General features: G+C 38.2%; 1 protein-coding gene across 9 annotated transcripts in view; it reads right to left on the reverse strand.

Moving 5' to 3' along the window:
- Positions 1 to 21688, reverse strand: part of NTNG2 (netrin G2) — a 196368-nt gene that overhangs the window by 54447 nt on the left and 120233 nt on the right. For all 9 annotated transcript variants that reach the window (XM_072430751.1, XM_072430752.1, XM_072430755.1 and 6 more), the window contains one exon: positions 12177 to 13000. In XM_072430751.1, coding sequence (XP_072286852.1) covers positions 12177 to 12395 — 219 coding nt within the window. In that variant the 5' untranslated portion in view covers positions 12396 to 13000. The remainder of the gene's footprint in view (positions 1 to 12176; positions 13001 to 21688) is intronic.

Consider the following 21688-nt stretch of genomic DNA (forward strand, 5'->3'; position numbering starts at 1 on the left):
TGTCATTGTGCCACTCTGTGGTCTCCGCCTGATGCTGCTGCTGCCACCACCTCCAGACTCTGTCATTGTGCCACTCTGTGGTCTCCGCCTGATGCTGCTGCTGCCAACGCCACCTCTAGACTCTGTCATTGTGCCACTCTGTAGCCTCAGAGTGGCTAGGGAAGTGCGTGACGCTGTGACGCTGCATATGTTGACGCAGGGCCGTGGTGCCAACATTGGCATCCTGGCCACGCTTCACCTTCTGCCCTCATATTCTACATATGGCCATGTTTACCTCCTCCTGATGCTGCAGCCACCGCCACTCTGTCATTGGGCCACTCTGTGGTCTCCTCATGCTGCTTCCACCTCTCTACTATGTCATTGTGCCACTCTGTGGACTTCTCAAGCTTTTCTCCCACCCTCCCCACTCCATGACTGGGCCACTATTTTGCCTTTTTGGCCTGGATGACATCACTATTTATTTGACCCTTCTTCTGATCTGTCAGCAGGAATGGAAAAAGAGACGCACAATGGTTCCTGTCTGTGTAGCAGCTGTAAGACCTGTATGGTCTCATCAGAAATGGCTTAAGATTTGGTAGCCAAAAGCAGGAGTGGGTACAAAACACAGAAGACATGCAAATATTCCATTTATGTGTCATCTCTGTTTTGGATCCACACCTATTTTTTTTGGCATTAGCAATACTGATAGAATATTGAGCAAATGTTGACCGAGTGAAGGCATATGCTCCACAGACAGGATACGTTTTTTGTGGGTTATTGTTCTGAGGGAACAAAGGGCAAAAAAATCAGTGACGTCTACACAAACTTACTGCTGACACCCTCTTCACTCTGTTGGGGGGGCTCTACTTGTATAAGCGGTTAATAGAACAGGTTCTGTGGACATCTATGTGGAATCAGCTGGCGAGGGTGTAAAAGGAGTGCGCTTCTTCTTGACGCTAACAGGGACCTGTAAGGCTGAGTTCATACTTGAGTTATTTGGTCAGTTTTGGCCCCGTGACTGCCCAAATAAGTGAAGTTTACAATGATTCTGTCTAGCGATGCCTGTCATCTTCATGTCATACTGACTCACAGTAATATTTCACTACCACAGCAGACTCCCTATGTGTGTTACTGCAAGGCACAGTGTTCTACACCACTATCAAGGCTCTCTTCAGCCCAGAATTAGCTGTTTTTTAACACGATTCGCCGCAAATAAATTAGGATTGAAGCAAATCTTTTTGAAAAATTTGGTGAACCAGCTGAATAATCGAATTTTTGAGAAATTCGCTCATCATTAATATATATATATATATATATATATATATATCATATATTGGAGAGATCGCTTCGGTTGAGTTTACTTGGTTGGCTGTTGTGAAGGGGTTTCTCTTCACCATGGAAACGATTCTGCAATCATCCACCACTGTTGTCTTCCGTGGACGCCTGGGTCTTTTGGAGTTGCTGAGTTCACCAGTGCTTTGTTTCTTTTTCATGATGTACCAAACTGTAGATTTTGCCACTCGTAATATTGTAGCAATTTATCGGATGTTTTTTTCTGTTTTTGCAGCCTAAGGATGGCTTGTTTAACCTGCATGGAGAGCTCCTTTGACCGGATGTTGTCTGTTCACAGCACAATATTCCACATAAAAGCAAATTGATAATGACATAACGTAGGAATTCAATCCAACAGACATGCTGGAACTTCACTTTAAGATCATTTGAAAGGACAAGAGGTCACTCTTTGGTCTGGAGGAAAAGAAGTTTAAGCTCCGGATAAGGAAGGGATTCTTCACTGTAAGGTCTGTGAAAATGTGGAAAAGACTCAATCAGGAAGTAGTTTCAGTAACTACTATAGATTGTTTAGGAAAAAGCTGAATGCTTTTCTAGAAGCACAGAATATAACTGGGTATTAAAGCTTTAAAGTAAATATAACAGAGACTGTTGATCCGATTGCCTCATGGAATAAGAAAGACATTTTCCCCTGTTGGAGCAAATTGTACTAGGGGTTTTTTTTGGGCCTTTCTCTGGATCAACTATGTCTATAGGGTTTTTATCTGGGATATGTTTATTTCCCTAGGGGTTGAACTTGATGGACTTACCGTATTTTTTGCCGTATAAGACCCACTTTTTCTTCCCCAAAACTTGGGGGGGGGAAGTTGGTGCATCTTATACGACAAATGTGTTATAAAATAATTAAAATAATATACTCACCCGATACCGGATCCTGCGTGTGTCTCCTGTCCTCTCTGGCTGCAACGTGTGTCTCCTCCTGGCTGCAGTGCAGAGTGAAAGAAGCCGGCACAGCGCCCCCTGCTGATCCCTGCCCTAACTGCCGTACAGTGGAAAAAAAGGTAAGAACGGCACAGAGTGATCAGAAGGGGAATTTGAATGGCAGAGTGATCAGAAGGGGAATTTGAATGGCAGAGCGATCAGAAGGAGAATTTAAATGGCAACCTAACCCCCAAACTGCACCATGAAAATTGTCTAAAATGTCCCTGCATGTTCTAGCAGAACCAGTAGCCTTCATTGGAAACACCTAAACTGAATTATTTCGAAGAATCCCGTGTGTTTAAATTCCATATTTTATTTCAGCCTGTCCATCTATAGAACTACACAGGCTTTAAGTCTAATGGGTGGATGTGATAGTCAGAGTTGTCTACTAAGCGATCATGTACATTTCCAAGGAATTAATATGGATTTCCTATTTTAAAGGTCAGTAAAGGTCAGTATAGAGGGGTTCTAGGATAAACACCTTCTACAAATTCAGTACTGTGTAAAAAGTCAATCCCTATAACTAAACAAATTTCTATTATATGTAGAAAAATGGGCACTTATTAAAAATACTCTTTGGAAATGGAAAAAGCACATAAATATAGGATTAAATATGTCATGCTTGTTTTAGTGTATACACTTCAACTTTTTAAAAAGAAAAATCTAAGAGGGACACAGTGCTAAGAAAATCCATCCCTTGCCCATTAATTTCAACTTACTGGTTTGATCTGAATTCACTTTTCTATATCCTGTAATTGCATTAAGAGACACAGCAGGCAGAATGTTCTCTGCAGAAAGGATAAAACCCTGAAAATGAATTCTGAAATAGCTTAAAGTGGACCTGTTATGAAATAGTACAGCACATGCTGCTCAGTTCATCTTTGCCTTGCCAGCTCCCCCTGTTGCCCCCTGTTGCCTATAAAGGTTAAAGACAAATACATGATTCTGAGAAATGTTTTGGAACATTATGCAATCTAACAGGATCTGTGGACTATGTGATGTATATTATTTTTATGTATAATATAATATATGTATATTATTTCAAATAAACATGTCATGGAAACAATATTAGGGTTCCATTGCTGACCTTTTCCTGAAAATACTAGCTGCCTGGCTGTCTGATTTTCATATTTCTAAGACCTGGTGCAAGCAGATCAGAATTCCACACTGCCACAATGACTGTGACTTAGGAAATACAGAAGCCACTGGATCAGATTGAGAATTGATTCTCCCTTCGTTATGAGGAGAGAAATTCACCCATTCCAACCCTCTTCTGAAAATCTAGATTACTGGCTGTTCCAATGGCTTCAGTAGTTCTAATTTAAGTGGCTGCATACTTATTGGTTGTCAGTGACAACTAAGAGACAGCAAGGCTTTTTCTGTCTTTAAAGGTTACCTTAACTTGTCATGGCTCAAATATTTGGACAGCAATTGCAGATAAATTCTATTTGTCTGGCTGTGTAAGTCTACGATACCCCATATTTATAGCCCCCGTAGGCCTTTTGAAGTGCCATTTATCTGACCTCTTTTGGCTTCAATTTATTCATACACTGACCTACAACCCACATCATAATGATTGTTAGGAAGAACAAAAAGGCTACACTAACTGACCCCATAGCTGCTTCATTACAGGTTGCTATTAAAACTGGAAAGTTCAATCTTTCCTTTAGGTCACATTTAGTTCATATATAAGACAACAAATGATTCACTGAGTCATGACCTATTTAATGTACAGCACTGCGTAATATGTTGGCGCTATATAAATCCTGTTTAATAATAATAATAATAATAATAATAAAAATTGCCTTACATACAAAGTGGTTATCTGCTAAACATCCTCAAATTAACCATAAATCTTACTGACGTACAAAAGCAAGGCTTGGTATTCATGTACTGGGCTATGATCTCTGATCGGGGGAATGGAAACACAGGTTGCCCCTGATCCAACAGCCTAAACCAAAAAATGGCAACACAAAAACAAAAAATCTTATGAACTAGTTAAAACTGCCTGCAGCTAACGCAAAACTTTGAGTAAAAAAAAACATGTAAAAATGAACAGCCCAATAAAAGATGGATAATAAATCCAGCTTTTTGTGCAATAATAATCTGTAATGCACAGATGCACAGTCCCCCCCCCCACACACACACACACAATACTAATTTCTACATCTAGATATCCTCAGTCAGATGACCAGCATCATTCAATCCCATCTTCAGAGCCCAGATCACCCTGGGTTTCCCTTGGACTGTTACTGGACAGTGGACAGAGAAGCAGTACATTGATAAGCTCTTTTGTCTGCCACTTTGATTTCTCCCCCCATCAGCTTGCTTTTTGTTGGCAAATAAACGTGTTGGCCCTTTGTGTTGCTACATTTTCTTAATTAGGCTAATACCAGGTCAAAGCCAGATACTCACAGTGCTTGAATAAAAAAAAAAACTATTCAAAGTAATTAATTATAAAAAAATTATGTATGAATGCAATCTAGTCATGAACCCAGAAACAGAAATGAACCTATGTGTTCCTGTGTAAGTTCCTGAAGAAAGTAACAAGGAATTGAGTAACATTGATACCACCTTTCATGGTCTACCTGGCAGACAGCTGTTTCTGCCAGGTCTCCACTGCTAGCCTCTACTGCTCCCTTCCTGTTCCATGCTTCAATGCAATTCTTTTCTACAATACCCCACAAATGCAAAACTGTTAGTTGGAATATATATTTTAATAAATTCTTGTTAAAGGTTTTTGAGCTAGGTCTTGGAGTATTTTTTACATTTTTGTTCCCTGGTGACATAGACACTGCTGACCCCTCAAAATGTGTTGGCTAAACATAAAAAAATTGCTTAACCCTTTATAAGAATGAACACTTTTGGATGTCAGAATTCTGGCTCTTTGATATTTACATTTTTATCCAAAATTGTATGGTTTTTCCTTTTAATAAGGAACTGCCTGGGAAGAGGCAGCTAACTTTACATATCACATAAATAGTGAATGTTAAAGTAACCTGATTGTATTTGGCATGGGTTGAATGCTGAAATGAATGAGAAACATGAACATGGCTCTCTATGATAAAACATACACAGGTAAATTGTACAAATTTCAGCAACCTGCAAATTGCAGAGTTTGCTGTTAGAATATTTTTTCATGCAAGATCAGCTTTAAAAGTGTGGTACATAAAGAATATTGCAGTTGTGCACATTCAACTTCAAACTTAGATGGCTGCATCTGCAAAAGCCACACCTGCAGCCCAGATGTACTGGCAGGACACCAAATTTATTACAAGTAGATCCCCGATGCAGTACTTCTGACTAGTGTGCTATTATTAGCTAAATCATATGAAACATCTGAAATTCATGTGCCAAATAAGTCCCCTTACTTTCCACATATTTTGAAATTATACAATACTGTGGGGATATGGCAAGCAATTATTGAAATATTGAACTAAGCAGGTCATCAACTCATCATACCAATTTTAAAACATTTCAAAAATCTAAATTAGAGAAAGTCCACTGACTCTGTATGTTTGTTTATTTTGTATATACAATTTCCATAGCAATATTTGTTAGTAGAAAAATTGTTGAGTATTTGATGATACACGTTTTTTTACTGTTAACAGTTTTTGATTATACTGTTTTGATTTGTGTACTTCTGTTTTGTGCTCATTTAGTTCAATATAAACAAAGAATTAAAAAAAATAAAACATATGGCACAAGGGACTTTTATTGTACATTCTGCCAAAATTTTGTGAGTTTAGTTTCGCTTTAATGTGAAAAGCTTTATAACCAGATCAATGTGATATTAAAAAGTATTCATTTACGTTTTTTAGCAGGCATTGTTTAACTGCAGCTGAGAAAAATCTAGAAAAGAAAGTGTAAAACCTTGACAATCCTATTGCTAAACCAAAGATTTCCAATCTAGGCTATATAAGCCTATTGAGTTTTTTGAATAAATGAATGATCAGACAGCGTTCCACATGGAACATGCCAGGCCAATAAGGGAGCCGTATAAGGTATCTTGCTTTTTCTAAAAGGCAAAACTACTTCAATTCTATCTGATCAGGAACATGATTTGTTTAGTATACAAAATATGCAAACTCCATAAGATTCAGATAACATTGTATTTTATATAAATATATATATATATTAGTCATATATGTCAAAATAGTACCTCAATATTTCCTTCTATGTTCTTTTAAGAAAAAAATAAATATTAAAGCTAACATAAGCACATTGGTATGCATACTGCAATACTTTAAAACAAAATCAACTTTTTGAGTTTAGTGTACTTTGATGTACTGACATCACATCGTCCCCAGGAAATGCTCCAGGGTGATTTGCAAAGCACTGAATGCTGGGAATCTCACAGCTTTTCCACTGGTCATCCTAAAAGCATATTGAACAATACATGTAAAGCTTGCCGACTCATCTGGTGACATTAGGGTTAAAAGCCCTTTCACACTAATTCTGTCTGCTCAGTAAGCAAAAACAAAGGGACAGGGAAAAGGGGGAAAAAACCTTCTTTGTAAAGAAGCTATTTCCTGTCTACTGGTAAGAAAACTCTGAGCTTAAATAAATTATTCACACAGAGGAAATGGGGCCCTTGTTTCGGAGAGTTTCTAAATCTGGATGCTTAATGTGCTCAATAGCTCTCTGTTTGTGGGTTTATTGATTCTTGGAGCTCGCTGGCATCTGCCTACACCCAACACACACTCCCACCATGGTTTGCTGCAAGGTCACCACAAAGCATAGGTGACTTCCTCCAATGACAACCGCTTATTTTAGCTTCAAGTACAACTTGTCATAGTCCTGGGCTATTCCAATAAGATATAAAAAATACCTAGTCAATAGTTGCAACAAAAACTTTATATCAAAATGATCAATACATCTAGATGTATAGGCAGCTGAATTGTGAAGGAGCAGTGCATATAGTATATCCAAAGCCAATGACACTCTTGTAATAACAAATGACAATCCGCTATGGAGGTCCTTGTTTAGACACTTTCTGTGATGGGGTGACAACTGTTATTCAACTGTGCTTTTGTGTAATCAACCTGTCATCTCCATCCTTGGTGGAGACTGCAAAGGGCTGTACCAAATTGTTTCATTTTCTACTGTTGTCACTATTAGGAAGCCAGTCCACAGCAACGATATGCAGCCAATGCTGGAGGAAATGCATATTGAGAGAAAGGGACTGAATTTTATTTAAAAAATTTGCAATTCACAGTGAAATTGTAAACTAAATGTCATTCAAGAAGTGAAAGCCTGTTTTCAGCTGTCAGTTGCCAGCTCAGCATAAATCCAAATGTAACAAATAACACAAACTAAATTTAAAAAAAAATGAACTTTTTGGTAAATTATATAAAAAGAGGTTTTAAAGAATTCTAGGGAGAACATTAAGCTTGTGCATCGTTTTCCCCAGTGCTGTTTGTGTTTAAAAGCTGTAAACGGAGACGGCTGATGCTGTATTTGGTGCTTAAAGACGGTGGAGCTCTTTAATAAGGCCGCAGGGGATTTGTGATCCTCTTACAGTTATTACAATGTTATCACTAATCCTGCATAGGAGTACACTCTGCATCACTACAAACCCTAGGAACCTCAGCGGGAGAGACTGAATGTCATTGTATACAGAAAGCAGATGCGATCTGCTAACGGCTTTCTGACATGACCAAAGCTGCCCAAACACCTGTTAGATCTTTGTTAGATATCATCTATTAGATCAGATGAATTGTACCTACCGGACTTAACATGAATGGTGAAGATTCCTTAGGTCTGTATTTGCACTCATTATGTAATAACTGGTAAACGATTGCTTATCTAATAAAGTCTAAAGCTGCGTACACACGTACAATAATTATAGTTGGAAACAAACAACTAACATACGTTCGTCAGATAATCGTTAAAAAAAACGACGCCAATGAACGAGGATTGTCACTGGAAACGAATGACCATTTCAGGGGATCTGATTGGGCGACGATTGTTCGCAATCCATTGTGTGTATGGTCGTTCAGTGATCGTGGATTGTTCTGTGATACACTTTCTCCTTACATGTCACTTCCTGCATTGTTCAAACGATTGTATCTAGCGTGTGTACGTTATTGGTGGATTGTATTTGAACGATCGTATTGTTATAGCATGCACAGAATTGTGCACAATACGATCGTTCAAAATAATCGTGCATAATTGTTGATCTGTCGTTAGTCGTTTGTTTTCTAACGACAAATATTGCACATGTGTACCTAACTTAAGGAAAGTCCAAGTTGAATTGCATCTCTAATCATAATAGGATGCCCTATACCCACTGTGCCCCAACTTTAATGCTTGTAGTAATGTGAATAAATTCAGGTTTTGACAGGCTGCCAGAATGTCAATACAAGCAATTCATTCTGTTATGATGGCATATGGAAACCTCAGAGCTATTTTTCATTTATCAGAATGATTTTATTCTTTGTAATTCACAGGCAATTTGCTAATGCTGTACACTGTAATAATTATGATAGGCTCACTATAGGTTAAGACCATTGCAGAATTACACATTGCAGAACCTTGTTCCTCTTGTCTTCTCAGTGATCCCTCTTTTAGATGAGATGTCCTGTATTATTTAAGCAATAAAGTGTTTATATCAAAGGAAACATATACTAAATACATATTATGGTATTAGTATTTTCAAAAAAAAATCATGGAAAAGTGAAAATTTGGTGCATGAATTGTTTGTGGTCAGATTTTAGAGTTGGTTTGTGTTGCTGGTAACTGGCTGTGCTATTTCATCGGGGGTTAATGGCTGTGTGTTCTATAGCAGGGATAATCTGTGTGTTTGGACTGAGTACTAGACTAGAGTTTGCAGGTCAAAGCCACTCCCCCCATCTTTAATCCAGGCTGCATCAGTTGATTGTGTAGAAGCCTCCACATTGTCCTGAGCTCTCACTCAGCTCCCATCTGCTAGGAGGTGAGCCAGCTCTGGAGTACATGCCTGGGGTATATACAGGGGGGAAATGTGCAGGTATTAACCCCTAGCACAACATGCTCTAGAAATAAAAATGCAATGAATGGCAGATTGATGAATGATATTGGGGGACTGCTGTACACATTTCAGGTAGGATAGGAGAGACACAGGGTTGCTTTAACATTATATAAATAAGTTAGTCAATAAGGAAATGCTTTTTATTTATTATTTTTTAATTCATGAAAATATGTTTTTATAGTGAACGTGTAAATGATCCATTCAGGTCAAAATAAGGAATTGATTATTAGCACCCCTCTAATGATGATGCTTACCTTCCTACACTTCCCTGCTGCCTTGATCACCCCACCAGTGCTCCAAGAAAATATCCTGTGTTTCTTAAGTCTGACTGAGTTAATGCAAGCCAAAGGACATTTACCTCCCTCCTCCATATAAAAGGATTTAAAATAAGATGCATTATGGCAGGAAAAGAAACCTCATACCCCTCTGTTGTGGGGTCAAAAACTAAAATTCCTATTTTTCCCTACCGTTTCATCATGACCTCCTATGAATATAACATGAGCCCCACATGCTATTTAGCCCACTTGCTACAAAGATAACTTTATGTACTCTTTATGTGCCAGGCTAGTATCTAGTATCTCTTGGGTGGGGGAAGTGGAGAATGGTGTGAGGGTACACACAAAAAAACATTGTTAGTCTTGTGGCACGCTTGTAAACAATATACTACAAACATTTTATCAAATGTCTTTGCAGGGTCACATCTTGCCATTTGTATTTAACCTGACACATGGACCCCACCCACTTTCTACTTTAGTGGTGCTGCATGGGCAATATTTTAAAACACTGAAATAAACCAATCACATACTGAATGCATGAATTAACACATCAAGGAGAGCTTTGTACACCGTAAGTACAGAAGTCCTACAGAGCAAACCACCATTTTTATTCTTTTCCCATTTAAAAAACAAAACAAATCTGCAGCCTAACCTAAAAATGCCATTTTGAAAAACAAAAGTTGGATCAATTCAAAAACATACATACAGCTCCTAATTCCAGTTTTTACATTTAAACGTATAGTAAATATATAATATATACTGGGATTATATTGCTTGTGTTTATAGTTCAGCAAAGCCTACATTTTTTTCTTGTAATAATCTTTAATGAATCAAGAGTTAATTAGCTTGAAATGCTGAGCGAAAATGACATTGGGAATACACCTCCTGGTTTAACACAATTTGATGCATCAAGCCCCATGGGTCATAATCAGGACACATTTTTTTTACTTAATAGAAAAGGTGGAAAACCCCTTTACCTTAATCATATGTTTAATTCTACTCCTTCTCCCTCATTCCTGGAGGAGTGACAGTGAAAATAAAAATTGAATTTTTTTAATTAATTTTACCTGGGGAGCAGCCCCTGACTAGCTTGCTTGTCTGCTTACAAACTACAATCAGCCCTAAGTGCATTATTGATTGGAATTTCTACAAAGTAGGAAAAGTGTTGTGATATTTAAAAGCTTGCTCAAGATAAGAGCTGGATGGAGAGACTACTGAGAGAGGACATTGCAGTTAACACATCAATATTTTATCATGGAAAATAAAGATCAGCTCATTTGAAAGACATTATTGAAGAAGGATACTGAATACAAAGGAAAATTGTGGAAAGTCTAGCATGGCAGAATTCATTGTCAGGAAATAATCAGCATAAGATTTTTGCAGAATGAACAATGTTGTCTGGTAAATTCTTAAAGGAAACCTGTACTGAGAGAAATACGGGGGACTCTTCTGTGTCCCATTTATAAAAATGCTTTGATCTGGCATAGTCACAGTGAGTGATACCTGATTTGTAAATTTTTTTGGAATCAGAGATTTAAAAGGGTACAGAAGGCCCTGTATTAGCACGGCAACCGGGAAACAGGCAGAAGTTAAAAAAAGTTTCCCTGGCTTCTGGTGATTTTATTCTTGTTCAACTACATTTCAGCTCAATGGTAAACCTAGATACCATTAACAATGTCACTTATGAGCATACACATGAGTAACATTATCAGTTGCTGTTGAATACGTGGCAACATTATCAGTTGCTGTTGAATACGTGGTAAAGATGGCAGCTACGTGGTAAAGATGCAGCAGTGACAGGATCTTTTCATCACTGTAGGGTGCTTGGAAAAAGTAATAGTAACATAATTAGCATATAGATGGCACAATACAAGATTTATGGTATGGATGCCAGAACATTCTGGTGATTTTTTTGGGAGAAGGGGCCCTATGTAAAAATATCAACCTTCTGTAAGTTGTCATTTCCTTCCCAGTAGCCAGTCATGTACTAGGTTTATTTCACCATTGTGTACAGGACAACACCCACTCCCTTCAAAGTTCACAAAGTGGAACATAAACCATATGTCATATAGAATAAATTCATTACCATTTTTTAATTTGAGAGGAATTACAGGTCGAGCCAAGACAAAGCTGAGGTGGAGCAGCAACTGAAAGGGCACAACCATGGGTGCAGCAGTTATTGCAGGACACCCAGTGGGAGTGAAACTAGCTTGGAATGAGGTATACCATAAAGAGAATGTATTAGAGGTTTGTGTGTATTTTTTATTATATTTTTATATTTTTTATTGTTATACTTTGAGCAGCAAGTTGAACTAGAATAATTGATATTCCATGCTATCCCTACCAACTGTTGAAAAAAGGTGGTGTTTAAAAAGCTTACTAACTTTGAGCATTGACTCTTCCCACCTCTTTCTCTCTCCATATGGCTTTATCTAAGGTTTTCATCAGTCACTCAGTGTATCCAAGCAAATTGCTTTTACTGTGCTCTGAATTTAAAAAACCCATTGTGCTCCTGTATGATGGGTACACTCTTTATTAAATTTAAGTCATAGGCGCTATGCAATACCTAAAATGGTTTTGCCAACAAAAAGCAACTTCTGTATCTAAATAATTAGAAATAATACATAGCTGGTACTTACATGGGTGCAAAAATACTCTGACGGATCCCCACATGTAATTCCAGGGGGGTCCACCTTAATTATGGCATACTCTTTCATAACCATTGACTTTGGTTGGCAAGCGTAATATTCCCAGGATGGACCATCATCAGAAGTTACCCAGGATTTACAGATGTCATAATGTCCCAGTGCCAAAGGCAAAGGCAGGTAGTGTATGAGGAGGACAAACAATGGCAGCATGGTATCTGGCAGGGGCAACAGTTTCCTTCAAGAGTGGAGAAGCCTAGGATACTTGAAAGGGAATCTTCAGGGGGCTCAGCTGCTACTATCAGGATCAGCATGGAAATATCTCATTGACAAAAGTGGAGGAACGTTCTGGGTGCTCCACCACTAAAGGACAAGGTTAATGCTTGATACATTCAAAGATTCAGAGAAGTCAGACATTCACATTTAAAAGTCCATATGTTGCATAAATTTTTCTTCCAAATTTCCAGTCCTCCTTTTGTCTACAATGAAACATCTATTGCTTAACACAAAAATGATTAACACTTTGACTCTCCACTACTAAGCAAAACTCAAGATTGTGATGTTTGTCCATTATATTTGAAGCAAATCCAGAAGCAGACATTTTTCATTTTTAATGCATTGAAAAGATTACCAGATTTTACACAAATTTTATGTCCACGGGTCAGGTTGAAAAGTATTGGTTCAAAGAACAAAGCTGTACTCTTCCAAACTTGCACCCAAGAAAGTTACTCAGAGGTTGTTTTTAGTATTTTCCTGTAATGTCCTCTTATTCATCTTCATGAACATGGTGAAGCAGAAATGTTCTCAACCAGCTATTCCTGCAAGAATATAAAAAACAAGTTTACATGTAAGTGAAAAAAAGGGCTTTGGAACACAATTTTCATCCATTGTATCTGCCAACTGAATCCACACAACAGATGCTTAGTCTTTCCTATTCAGATATCTTTTCCCTCTCAGCGTCACCGTATTTAGTTCATAACAAAATATATATTGATATATGTTTTTAAAAGGAATACAGGAACTGCAATTAGAAGCATACATTTATTATCTTCTCTCCTACTCGCCATAGATCTGACATTGACATTGAGGTTGCAGCATCCTGGCATACGGTATTTCTAGGACTTTCTAAAGGGCATTGCTCCAAATAGGAACTCCTCTGGTGACCTCTATGAAGAAGGATCACTGAAGACCCCGACAAGGCAAGGAATAAGAAAGGTAACCAAAGACCACCCAGGTGTAGATCCCCATGCTGCGCTGTCTATGACCCACACAGATTTAGCACCATGTGAGAATTTCTGATAACAGAATTACAGAATATGGGAATTTAAATCCAATACACCTAGAACACACTTTGTCACACTGGACACCCCTCCCGATTTTGTAACTGTGTCTGAAACGGAACAGCTTTGTGTGTATTTTTCCATGTGTGCAAGACCAGATGGAGGAAAATACAAAGTTTTTGGGATGATGAGCACACCAAAAAGCTAAGAGCTGTTGTAGGTTTGGCACACCAAATAAAGCTTCTGTCATCAAGTGCCAACAATACTAAAGCTGAACTTCACCTTAAACGTTAGTCTTACACAATTGTACTGGCCCTTTTAACGCATTGCAGTTACTCAGCTGATGAGCATTCCGTATCATTTAGGTTTCCTCTCCAGTGAAGTGTCTTCTGTCTGCTTTTTTCATTTATTAGATTTCATGGCTGCTGTAGCAGTTTTTCTTTTTTAAGCATTAGTTTCTGTAAGGGTCTGGACCAGCACCAGTACTTGCCAGACACCAGTCCCCCAATCTAACACCATACTCATCACCTATAGCAAGCCCCTGCTCAGCCTCAGGAGACTAGTTGCGTTTCCCTGGACACACGATTGCCCTCAAGGTTTGGTGTGAAAGGGATGGTTCCTAGGGGACGAGCTGGTCAGAGAACTCACAGATATTACAGTACCAATATTCCAACAGAGTCCAGAATACAGAGCCAGAGGTTATAACAGATAATCCATACACAGTACACAGGGGTACACAAGCAGAGTTGGGGTCACAGGCAAAAGGTTGGTCCAGGCAGCATAAACTTGCAGGATCAGAAACAGGCAAAGTCAGCAACAGTAAATCAGGTGAAACACACTCTAGCACAGATTAGCCCAGCTAAACACTGCAACAGGCACTAGGGACTGGGAGCAGAGAGGCTATAAAGTCCCAGCTAAGCCAGGTGCTAATGTGCCTCTAAAATCCCCATCAGGCTGCACAGCAAAAGGGAAGCAGTGGCTGTTTCTATCTTAGTTCTCCTGGCTTCTGCAAATGACATCTCTGGACAGAATAAACAGTGTTTTATACTGCAATAGACTGCTAGACAGATAAACATCTCCTAAGAGTTTTTTTTTTTCATCTAGCGCTTCTGCCAATAACACAAACTTCCTGGCCTAGAGTGACATTACTCTTTCACCTGATAATTCTTCGCTTGCAGTTCACATCCTAATAGCTCATATAGGCTATTCACAAGGAAATACAAACCAGGCAATTAAACCTCAAGAACAGACATTTTTAACTAGGGTTCCTTCTGAGGTTTTGCAAACTGTGGATGATTGACCTCCAATTTATTGAGATTTGGGGCCGACACCACTTCGTAGAGTCAGCTGCATGACTCCAATAAAGCTTTTAGGTGTCTATAAAGGAAATATTTTAGGCACTACTGTAGGGAGGGCATTCTTTCCACTGGCCACTAATATATAATTTTTTTTCATCACTGACCCCAATAAATTGGCTTTAGCTTGGGTTACACAAAACATGAAAATTATATTAAGGGTTCTTCAGGGGTAAAAAATGTTAAAAACCTTGCTCAAACCTGTTTGATGGTTCAAACCCATGCATGTCAAATGCAGGAAAACAAGGTCCATTTCTTGTCTGGGGTGTGACTGAGACACCCTGATGCTCCCTGCATACATCACAGAGGTGTGGATGAAGTCTGCTTATAGACTTTTTAGCAAAAGTACAAATTTGTATGTTGGTATTTCTATTTATCTGTTCAGTCTGCTTACTCTGCATGGTACAAGAAGGTGCATAGTGCATTTAAAGCTGATGATGGGGTGGAATATAGAGGTATCATTATATTTACATGGCCTATATTAAGGACTACCTGTAAGTGTCATTAGCGTTATTTAAAATGTATTGGGCTTGATTTATGAAAGCTTTCCAAGACTGGAAAGGATACACTTTCATCAGTGAAGCTCCGTGATCCAGCGGACCTGGAATGGATCTTGGAAAGATTTGCTAACAAATAGCAAATTACTGTTAGGAAATCCATTCCAGGTTTGCTGGATCACCCAGCTTCACTAATGAAAGTTTATCCTCTCCAGTCTTGGAGAGCTTTATTAAATTTGCCCCATTGTGTCCAGTTAAGCCTGATCTAAATCAAAAGATGTGATTTAAAGATATGTCTATGTGCTTGGTCCATGCAAAATCAAGCAAATTGTATGCTTATAGAATTTTCTTTAAGCTCGTAATTCATGCCAAGCCATCCTCACAGGTACATTCTTTACTTATTCTAGGGTGAGTTCAGCTGGGAAAGTCAATAATGAAGAAGAATATAAGTGATCTTAGCCTTAAAAAAGGCCAAGCTGCAGTTTCTAATGCAAAAAATGTTTTTTTTTTTGTGTATTAAAAAAGATTTTGACTACATTGTTATTTGCACAAAGCTATGGAATTCACGCTCCAGCCTACAAACAGACACCACAGCAGCTGTGGTATGGCTAAATTTTAAAAATGTAAATCTCAATATTTTTGGGTTTATCTAAGGCAAAATTTACATCATTAGATTTATGTTGAATGTGCAATAAAAGCAATGCACCATTTTTCACACAATGCATTCATGCATGTTTTTTTTACATTGGTATGCATTTTTCCATATTTCCATAAGTTCCTTTTTTTCCTAAAGAATAATTTTTCTGGCATAGATTTGCCATAACAATAGTGATATTTGACACTAATATCTTACTGTTCTTACCATGATGATATTGATACTTGATATTGATATATTGATCCCACTACCCTAATTGTATGGGACATCAAAATCACTGATTTAGGATGTATATTTTGCTTACAGAAAGAAAGTACAAAGGTCAGTTCTGGACAATGTATGAGGAACTTCAAGGACACCCAGATAGGTCCATAAACTACACAAGTGTTACCTGTTTTAAGATGTACATTCCATGCAGGAACAAAAACTGCATCTAGTGTGCTCAGCTAAAAAATGCTGTTAAAACTAATTTGTAAAAAGTGTTCATGAACCATTCACATAGGTACATTTTACTGCAGATTTTTTAGACTGTAGGCTTTCTGAAAGTGTAAATAAAAAATAGAGTATATACCATATACACCTAATTATAAACTAAAATATTTTTGACCTGAAAATTACATTAGAAAATTAAATGATGACGCAGTGCCATGTACTGGTGACCAACACAAATAAACAAACAACTATTTATGTAAAATTGACCCATTATAACCAACTCAAAAGTACAAAATACTTTAACATGTAAAAAAAAAAAAAAAGTGCCCATGTAATTGTATTTTTTTCCACTTTAAAATAAATGTTTTAAAAATAACACACTATAGATGTATTTATTTACGATTATTCTACTGGCATTTCTCTTGCTTACATTTAAATGTATGCTGTGAAGGCTGCATATTGTGCCCATGATTTAGGCTGGGTCTACATGGACGTTTTGTAAAAAGGCATGTAAACGTTCCTACTGCGTTTATAAGCGTTTTTATGCACTTAGGCTGGGTCTACATGGACGTTTTGTAAAAAGGCATGTAAACGTTCCTACTGCGTTTATAAGCGTTTTTATGCGCTTATTCTAACGTTTTAAAACTTTTTTTAAATGCTGGAAAAAGCTGAAAAACGTCTATGCCGCGTTTATCCGCGATTTTACAAGCGTTTAGCACTTGAACTGTAACCCTGGGCAGTGATTTCTGCAAGTATAGGAAGTACATACATCCCTGCATACATGTGATAATGTGATCATGCAACAGTACAGTGACAAATGTAACAGTATACACAGAATAGACTGAAAAGAGTGCAAATTGAAGCACAGTTAAAGACAATGACTACACACAAGTGATAATGAATGACATCATTTGCAGGTGTGAAAAGCACCAAAAGCAAACACAATGGTAGACAATCTTCACACGTGCCAGGCATAGGTGTTAATTTTTAACAGCATAGTACATGTAATCATTCATGCATGACACATAGAATAGTGACACAGGACACAGGCTATTGTTAAAACGTTTGTAAAAGCCTCCATTGAAATCAATGGAAGCTTTTTTATTGACAATTTCTAGCATACATAAACGCAGGAAAACGCTCCCATTAAAATCAATGGACGCGTTTTCCCGCGATTTACCAGCAAAATAAAGCTCAAAAACGTGCCTGAAGGAAACGTCCTGGTGTAGATTAGCCCATTGGAATGCATGGGGACTTCAAACAAGGGCTTTAAAAGCCTCAGGTTAAACGCTGGGGAAACAGTCCGTGTAGACTAAGCCTTATACTCTTGTCAGTGTAGTTTTCTTTCAATATTTATGCATTACATTATAGTATATTTATATATACAGTTTCTATAAACAATGCATTAAGCAGCCCAGCAGGGGCCTGTAATTATCACTCTTTGATGTCCAAAGGCCATACACTTTGCAAAGGCTATTAAACCGGTAAACATAACATAACATAACAAACTAAGCAAACTGGCAAAAACATAACAAGGGCATATTGCAATTAAAATCTATAAAAGTTATATAAAATACACATTTGTACTAGAAGATTGGACAGTGGTTATTAACAAGTTTTAAATATTTTACAACATAGAGCAATTTAGGTCATAACGGAAGTGAATTAAAAATGTAATTTTCTGTTACACATGTATTAAAGGAGTATATGAAAAAACAAACAATAAAAGGACACTGGCCATCTATTAAAGAAGTTCTGAACTATTTGATCTTGAGAGAAATCCACAATTACATAATAGTTCTACATATGTGTAGTATGGGGGGGGGGCTTTGACTGTTTTTTATTGGAAATTTTATCCTTGGCCTTTTTTTTTGTTTTTTTCATCTAGTTCAACAAAAATTAGTTTCCTTTTAAATTAAGACATTTCCTGGTTCATCCCTGACCTAGAATGATGTGATATTTTTTAGATAACGCAACATATGGTTACTATTCCTAACAATGATTCAGTAAAAAAATTGAAGGAAGTAATTAAATGAAAAAGAGGCCTGTTTGCCTCTGCTACCCATCAGCACACATGTATTGTGCTTAGATGTAAATCCTGCTTCAACTTTCCTGTTACTGAATTTTGAAATGAATCTAAAAATAAACATATAATACTCACCAGGGTTTCATACCACTGAACAGTGCACTGTTGCATCTATTAAAATTGTAAGACATTTCTCTCTCTTACTCTGACCAGGTCAGACATGCCTCCAAACATACAGCAGGAGAGAATCGAAAATGGAAATACACAGGAATGATTGGTTTTTCCCCTTTTACCAGATTAAAAAAACACAGAAAGCAGTGGGACTGGTAGACCAAGTCACCCACCAATGCTGTCTAACCACCATCACTATTTGCCATATATGTATAAAAACATGGTCCCCCCACACCAATTCCAAATCTCCGTCTGACATATTTCTGTTAACAACATTGTTATTCGGCCCTTCCCTCAGGCATGCAGGTGTCACCTTCGATTCTGCCATGTCATTTACCCCTCATATTTAGGACATTTCCAGGTCTTGTTACTTTCACCTGCATAACATCTCCAAAATCCACCCTACCTGTCCCCAGAGACCACCAAACTCCTTGTACATGCTCTCATCATCTCTCGTCTGGACTACTGTAACATCCTCCTCTCTGGTACTGTATTCTACTAATCCGACTCTCTCTTCTACAATCTATAACAAATGCTGCAGCCAGACTTATCCATTCTTCCCACCACTCCTCTTCTACTGTCTCTCTTTGTAGTTCTCTTCATTGGCTACCATTTCATTTTAGAATCAAATTCCAGCTCCTGTGCTTTGCGTTCAAATCTCTCCACACTTCTTGTCCCACTTACCTTTCTGACCTGGTAAAAAAATACTTCCCTAGCCGCTCTCTTCACTCCTCCGACGACCTACTAATGACTTCCTCATTCAAAACCTCATCACACACACAGCTACAAGACTTTTCATCATATTCGGCTTGCTCCTACTTTCTCCTCATTTAAAAGAGCACTCAAAATCAAATTTTTCTTATTCAACCCTCACTACTTCTCTCCATTACATATCTGCCCTCCTATTGTGTGTTACTTTCCCCACCTCCTAGTTTGTAAGCTCTTTGGGGCAGTGTACTCTCCTCCTCTTGTGCCACTGTCTGTATCTGTCTGTCATTTGCAACCCTTTTTTAATGTTGGCGCTACATGAATCCTGTTTATTATTATTATTATTATTAATAATATTATTAATAATAATAATAATAATAATATTAATAGTAGTTCTCCTAATTGCCTACATTTTGTACTTGTGAATGTCTCCAATGAACCGCTATAAATGAAGGTCATTAGAAACCTTTCAATAAACATGAAGGGCACCATGATGTGAAAAGTCTCCTTTTCGATTCATGCTTAAGTACAAAAGCCTGTGCTACACAGACAGTACTTCTTCCATCACAGGACATCAAGATCCACAATGGGAATGGATGCCAGCTTAAATAGCTCCAAAGCCTAAACAGTTTCCAACTCCCCACCACAATTCAGAAACCAAACAATACACAAAAGATTTTGCATTGCTTACTAAAACACAGTTAACATTTTGTTGAAAAATGCTTTGCACATATTGAAATGTACATTACATCTTACAAATGTTAAGTCAAATTATTAATCACATCCTATTTTGCATTTTAACCCCAAAATAGTTTAGACCACAGATGAGAATATGTACTGACAGCTGGATGGAGGAGGCCATTGGGTGCTGCTATCTAAAAGCATCTCCTCAGAATGGGTAATGGTACCCTTTAATAACTGGGAAGCTGGAAGTCTAAAATTAAACAACTGCCAAGCTTGTAGAGGAAGTCACACCAGAAATTGGGAGCAAATATTGGCCTTTGCAGCCTCAGTGCTATGGGAATAGAAAGCACACATTGATCTAACTTATAGCATTCATATATCCACGTTAAGGTCTCTTTCTCCCCCTCTCAAAGATGAAGGCTATTTGATCGAGACAAATGACTGAAACAGGCAAAAATTCATCCCTCATATTAGAGGATCTGAATGTTATCAGGATTGTATTAGGCTCTACACCATATCCCTATAACCCAAACTCCTTCACCCCCCCCCCCAACCCCTTCCCTCCCTGCCTGCAATTTTGCCCATCAAAGCTTTAGCGAAGAGATCTGTATCTACCAGATCATATGCTCTGCCCTGTCTCATGCAGTTCCCAATTAATGGAGGAGACATTTCATCTACAAGTGTTACTTGAACCAGAGTGAAACAGTGAAGCCGAAAGAGAAAACCTCATTATATTTACAATAATAGAATAATTGAACCCCAAAGAGCCAGCAGGTCGAGACACTACGTTTTATGGTCAATTAATGTATTCCTGACGGATTAGTAAATGCAGATAACCTAATTAGGTTCCTAAAAAGCACATTTCCAAAAATCCCTGATTAGTTAGCAAAACACCAGACTGATGACAATAAAATGACAATTCATTTATAGACAATATTTACAGCTAAAAGGTATCTTCTGCTGCACAAAGACAGTTCCCTGCTTTAGACACCCAGTCATCTGGGCACAAGCATTCGATTGCCACTTATTTATATATCTAAAGGGACATTTTGACCTAGACAAGGGTGTTGTATTTTGAAGTTTTTGCTGAGAGAGGGCAGAAGAGGCTGTTAACCTTCAGACTCTCTTTTACTGACAGAGATGGGTAAGTAAAAGGAAGAGGATAGAGAGGTGATCAAGAGAGGGGAGGGGGTAGGAACCCCTCTTCTGACTCCGTTAGCTATGTGTAGAATTTTGATAGCTTCCAATATTCTTAATAAATACATCATACATAACAAAATACACATTTTGTAATTTATGTTAGTCTTGTCCAAATGAATGCCAGTTTTACTCTAAAGCAGGGGTAGGCAAACTTCGGCCTTTAGGCCAGATACGGCCTAGCCAGTAGTCCGTTTCGGCCTAATGCCCCCCTGGTCGATCCGTCCTAATCCCGGCTGGCAGGGGTCGCCAACCCACAGCTCCGGAGCCGCATGCGGCTCTTGAGCTTCCTTGTTATGCCTCCCTTCCCTATTTACTGCGGCCAGCATTAACACTTCAGCCGCCGGAGCAAGGAGACATTCCCTCTCCTCCGTATGCATTGCAGAGGAGAGGGATTTCCCTTCAGGGGCGTTCCTGACGGGGGACGGAGCCATCAGCGTGGGATTTGAGAGAGACTCCGGCTCAGTGTGCCTTGTTGACCTCCTAAAATACCCTAGTATG

The sequence above is a fragment of the Pyxicephalus adspersus genome, chromosome Z (genome assembly GCF_032062135.1).
Source record: "Pyxicephalus adspersus chromosome Z, UCB_Pads_2.0, whole genome shotgun sequence".
Lineage (NCBI taxonomy): Eukaryota > Metazoa > Chordata > Amphibia > Anura > Pyxicephalidae > Pyxicephalus > Pyxicephalus adspersus.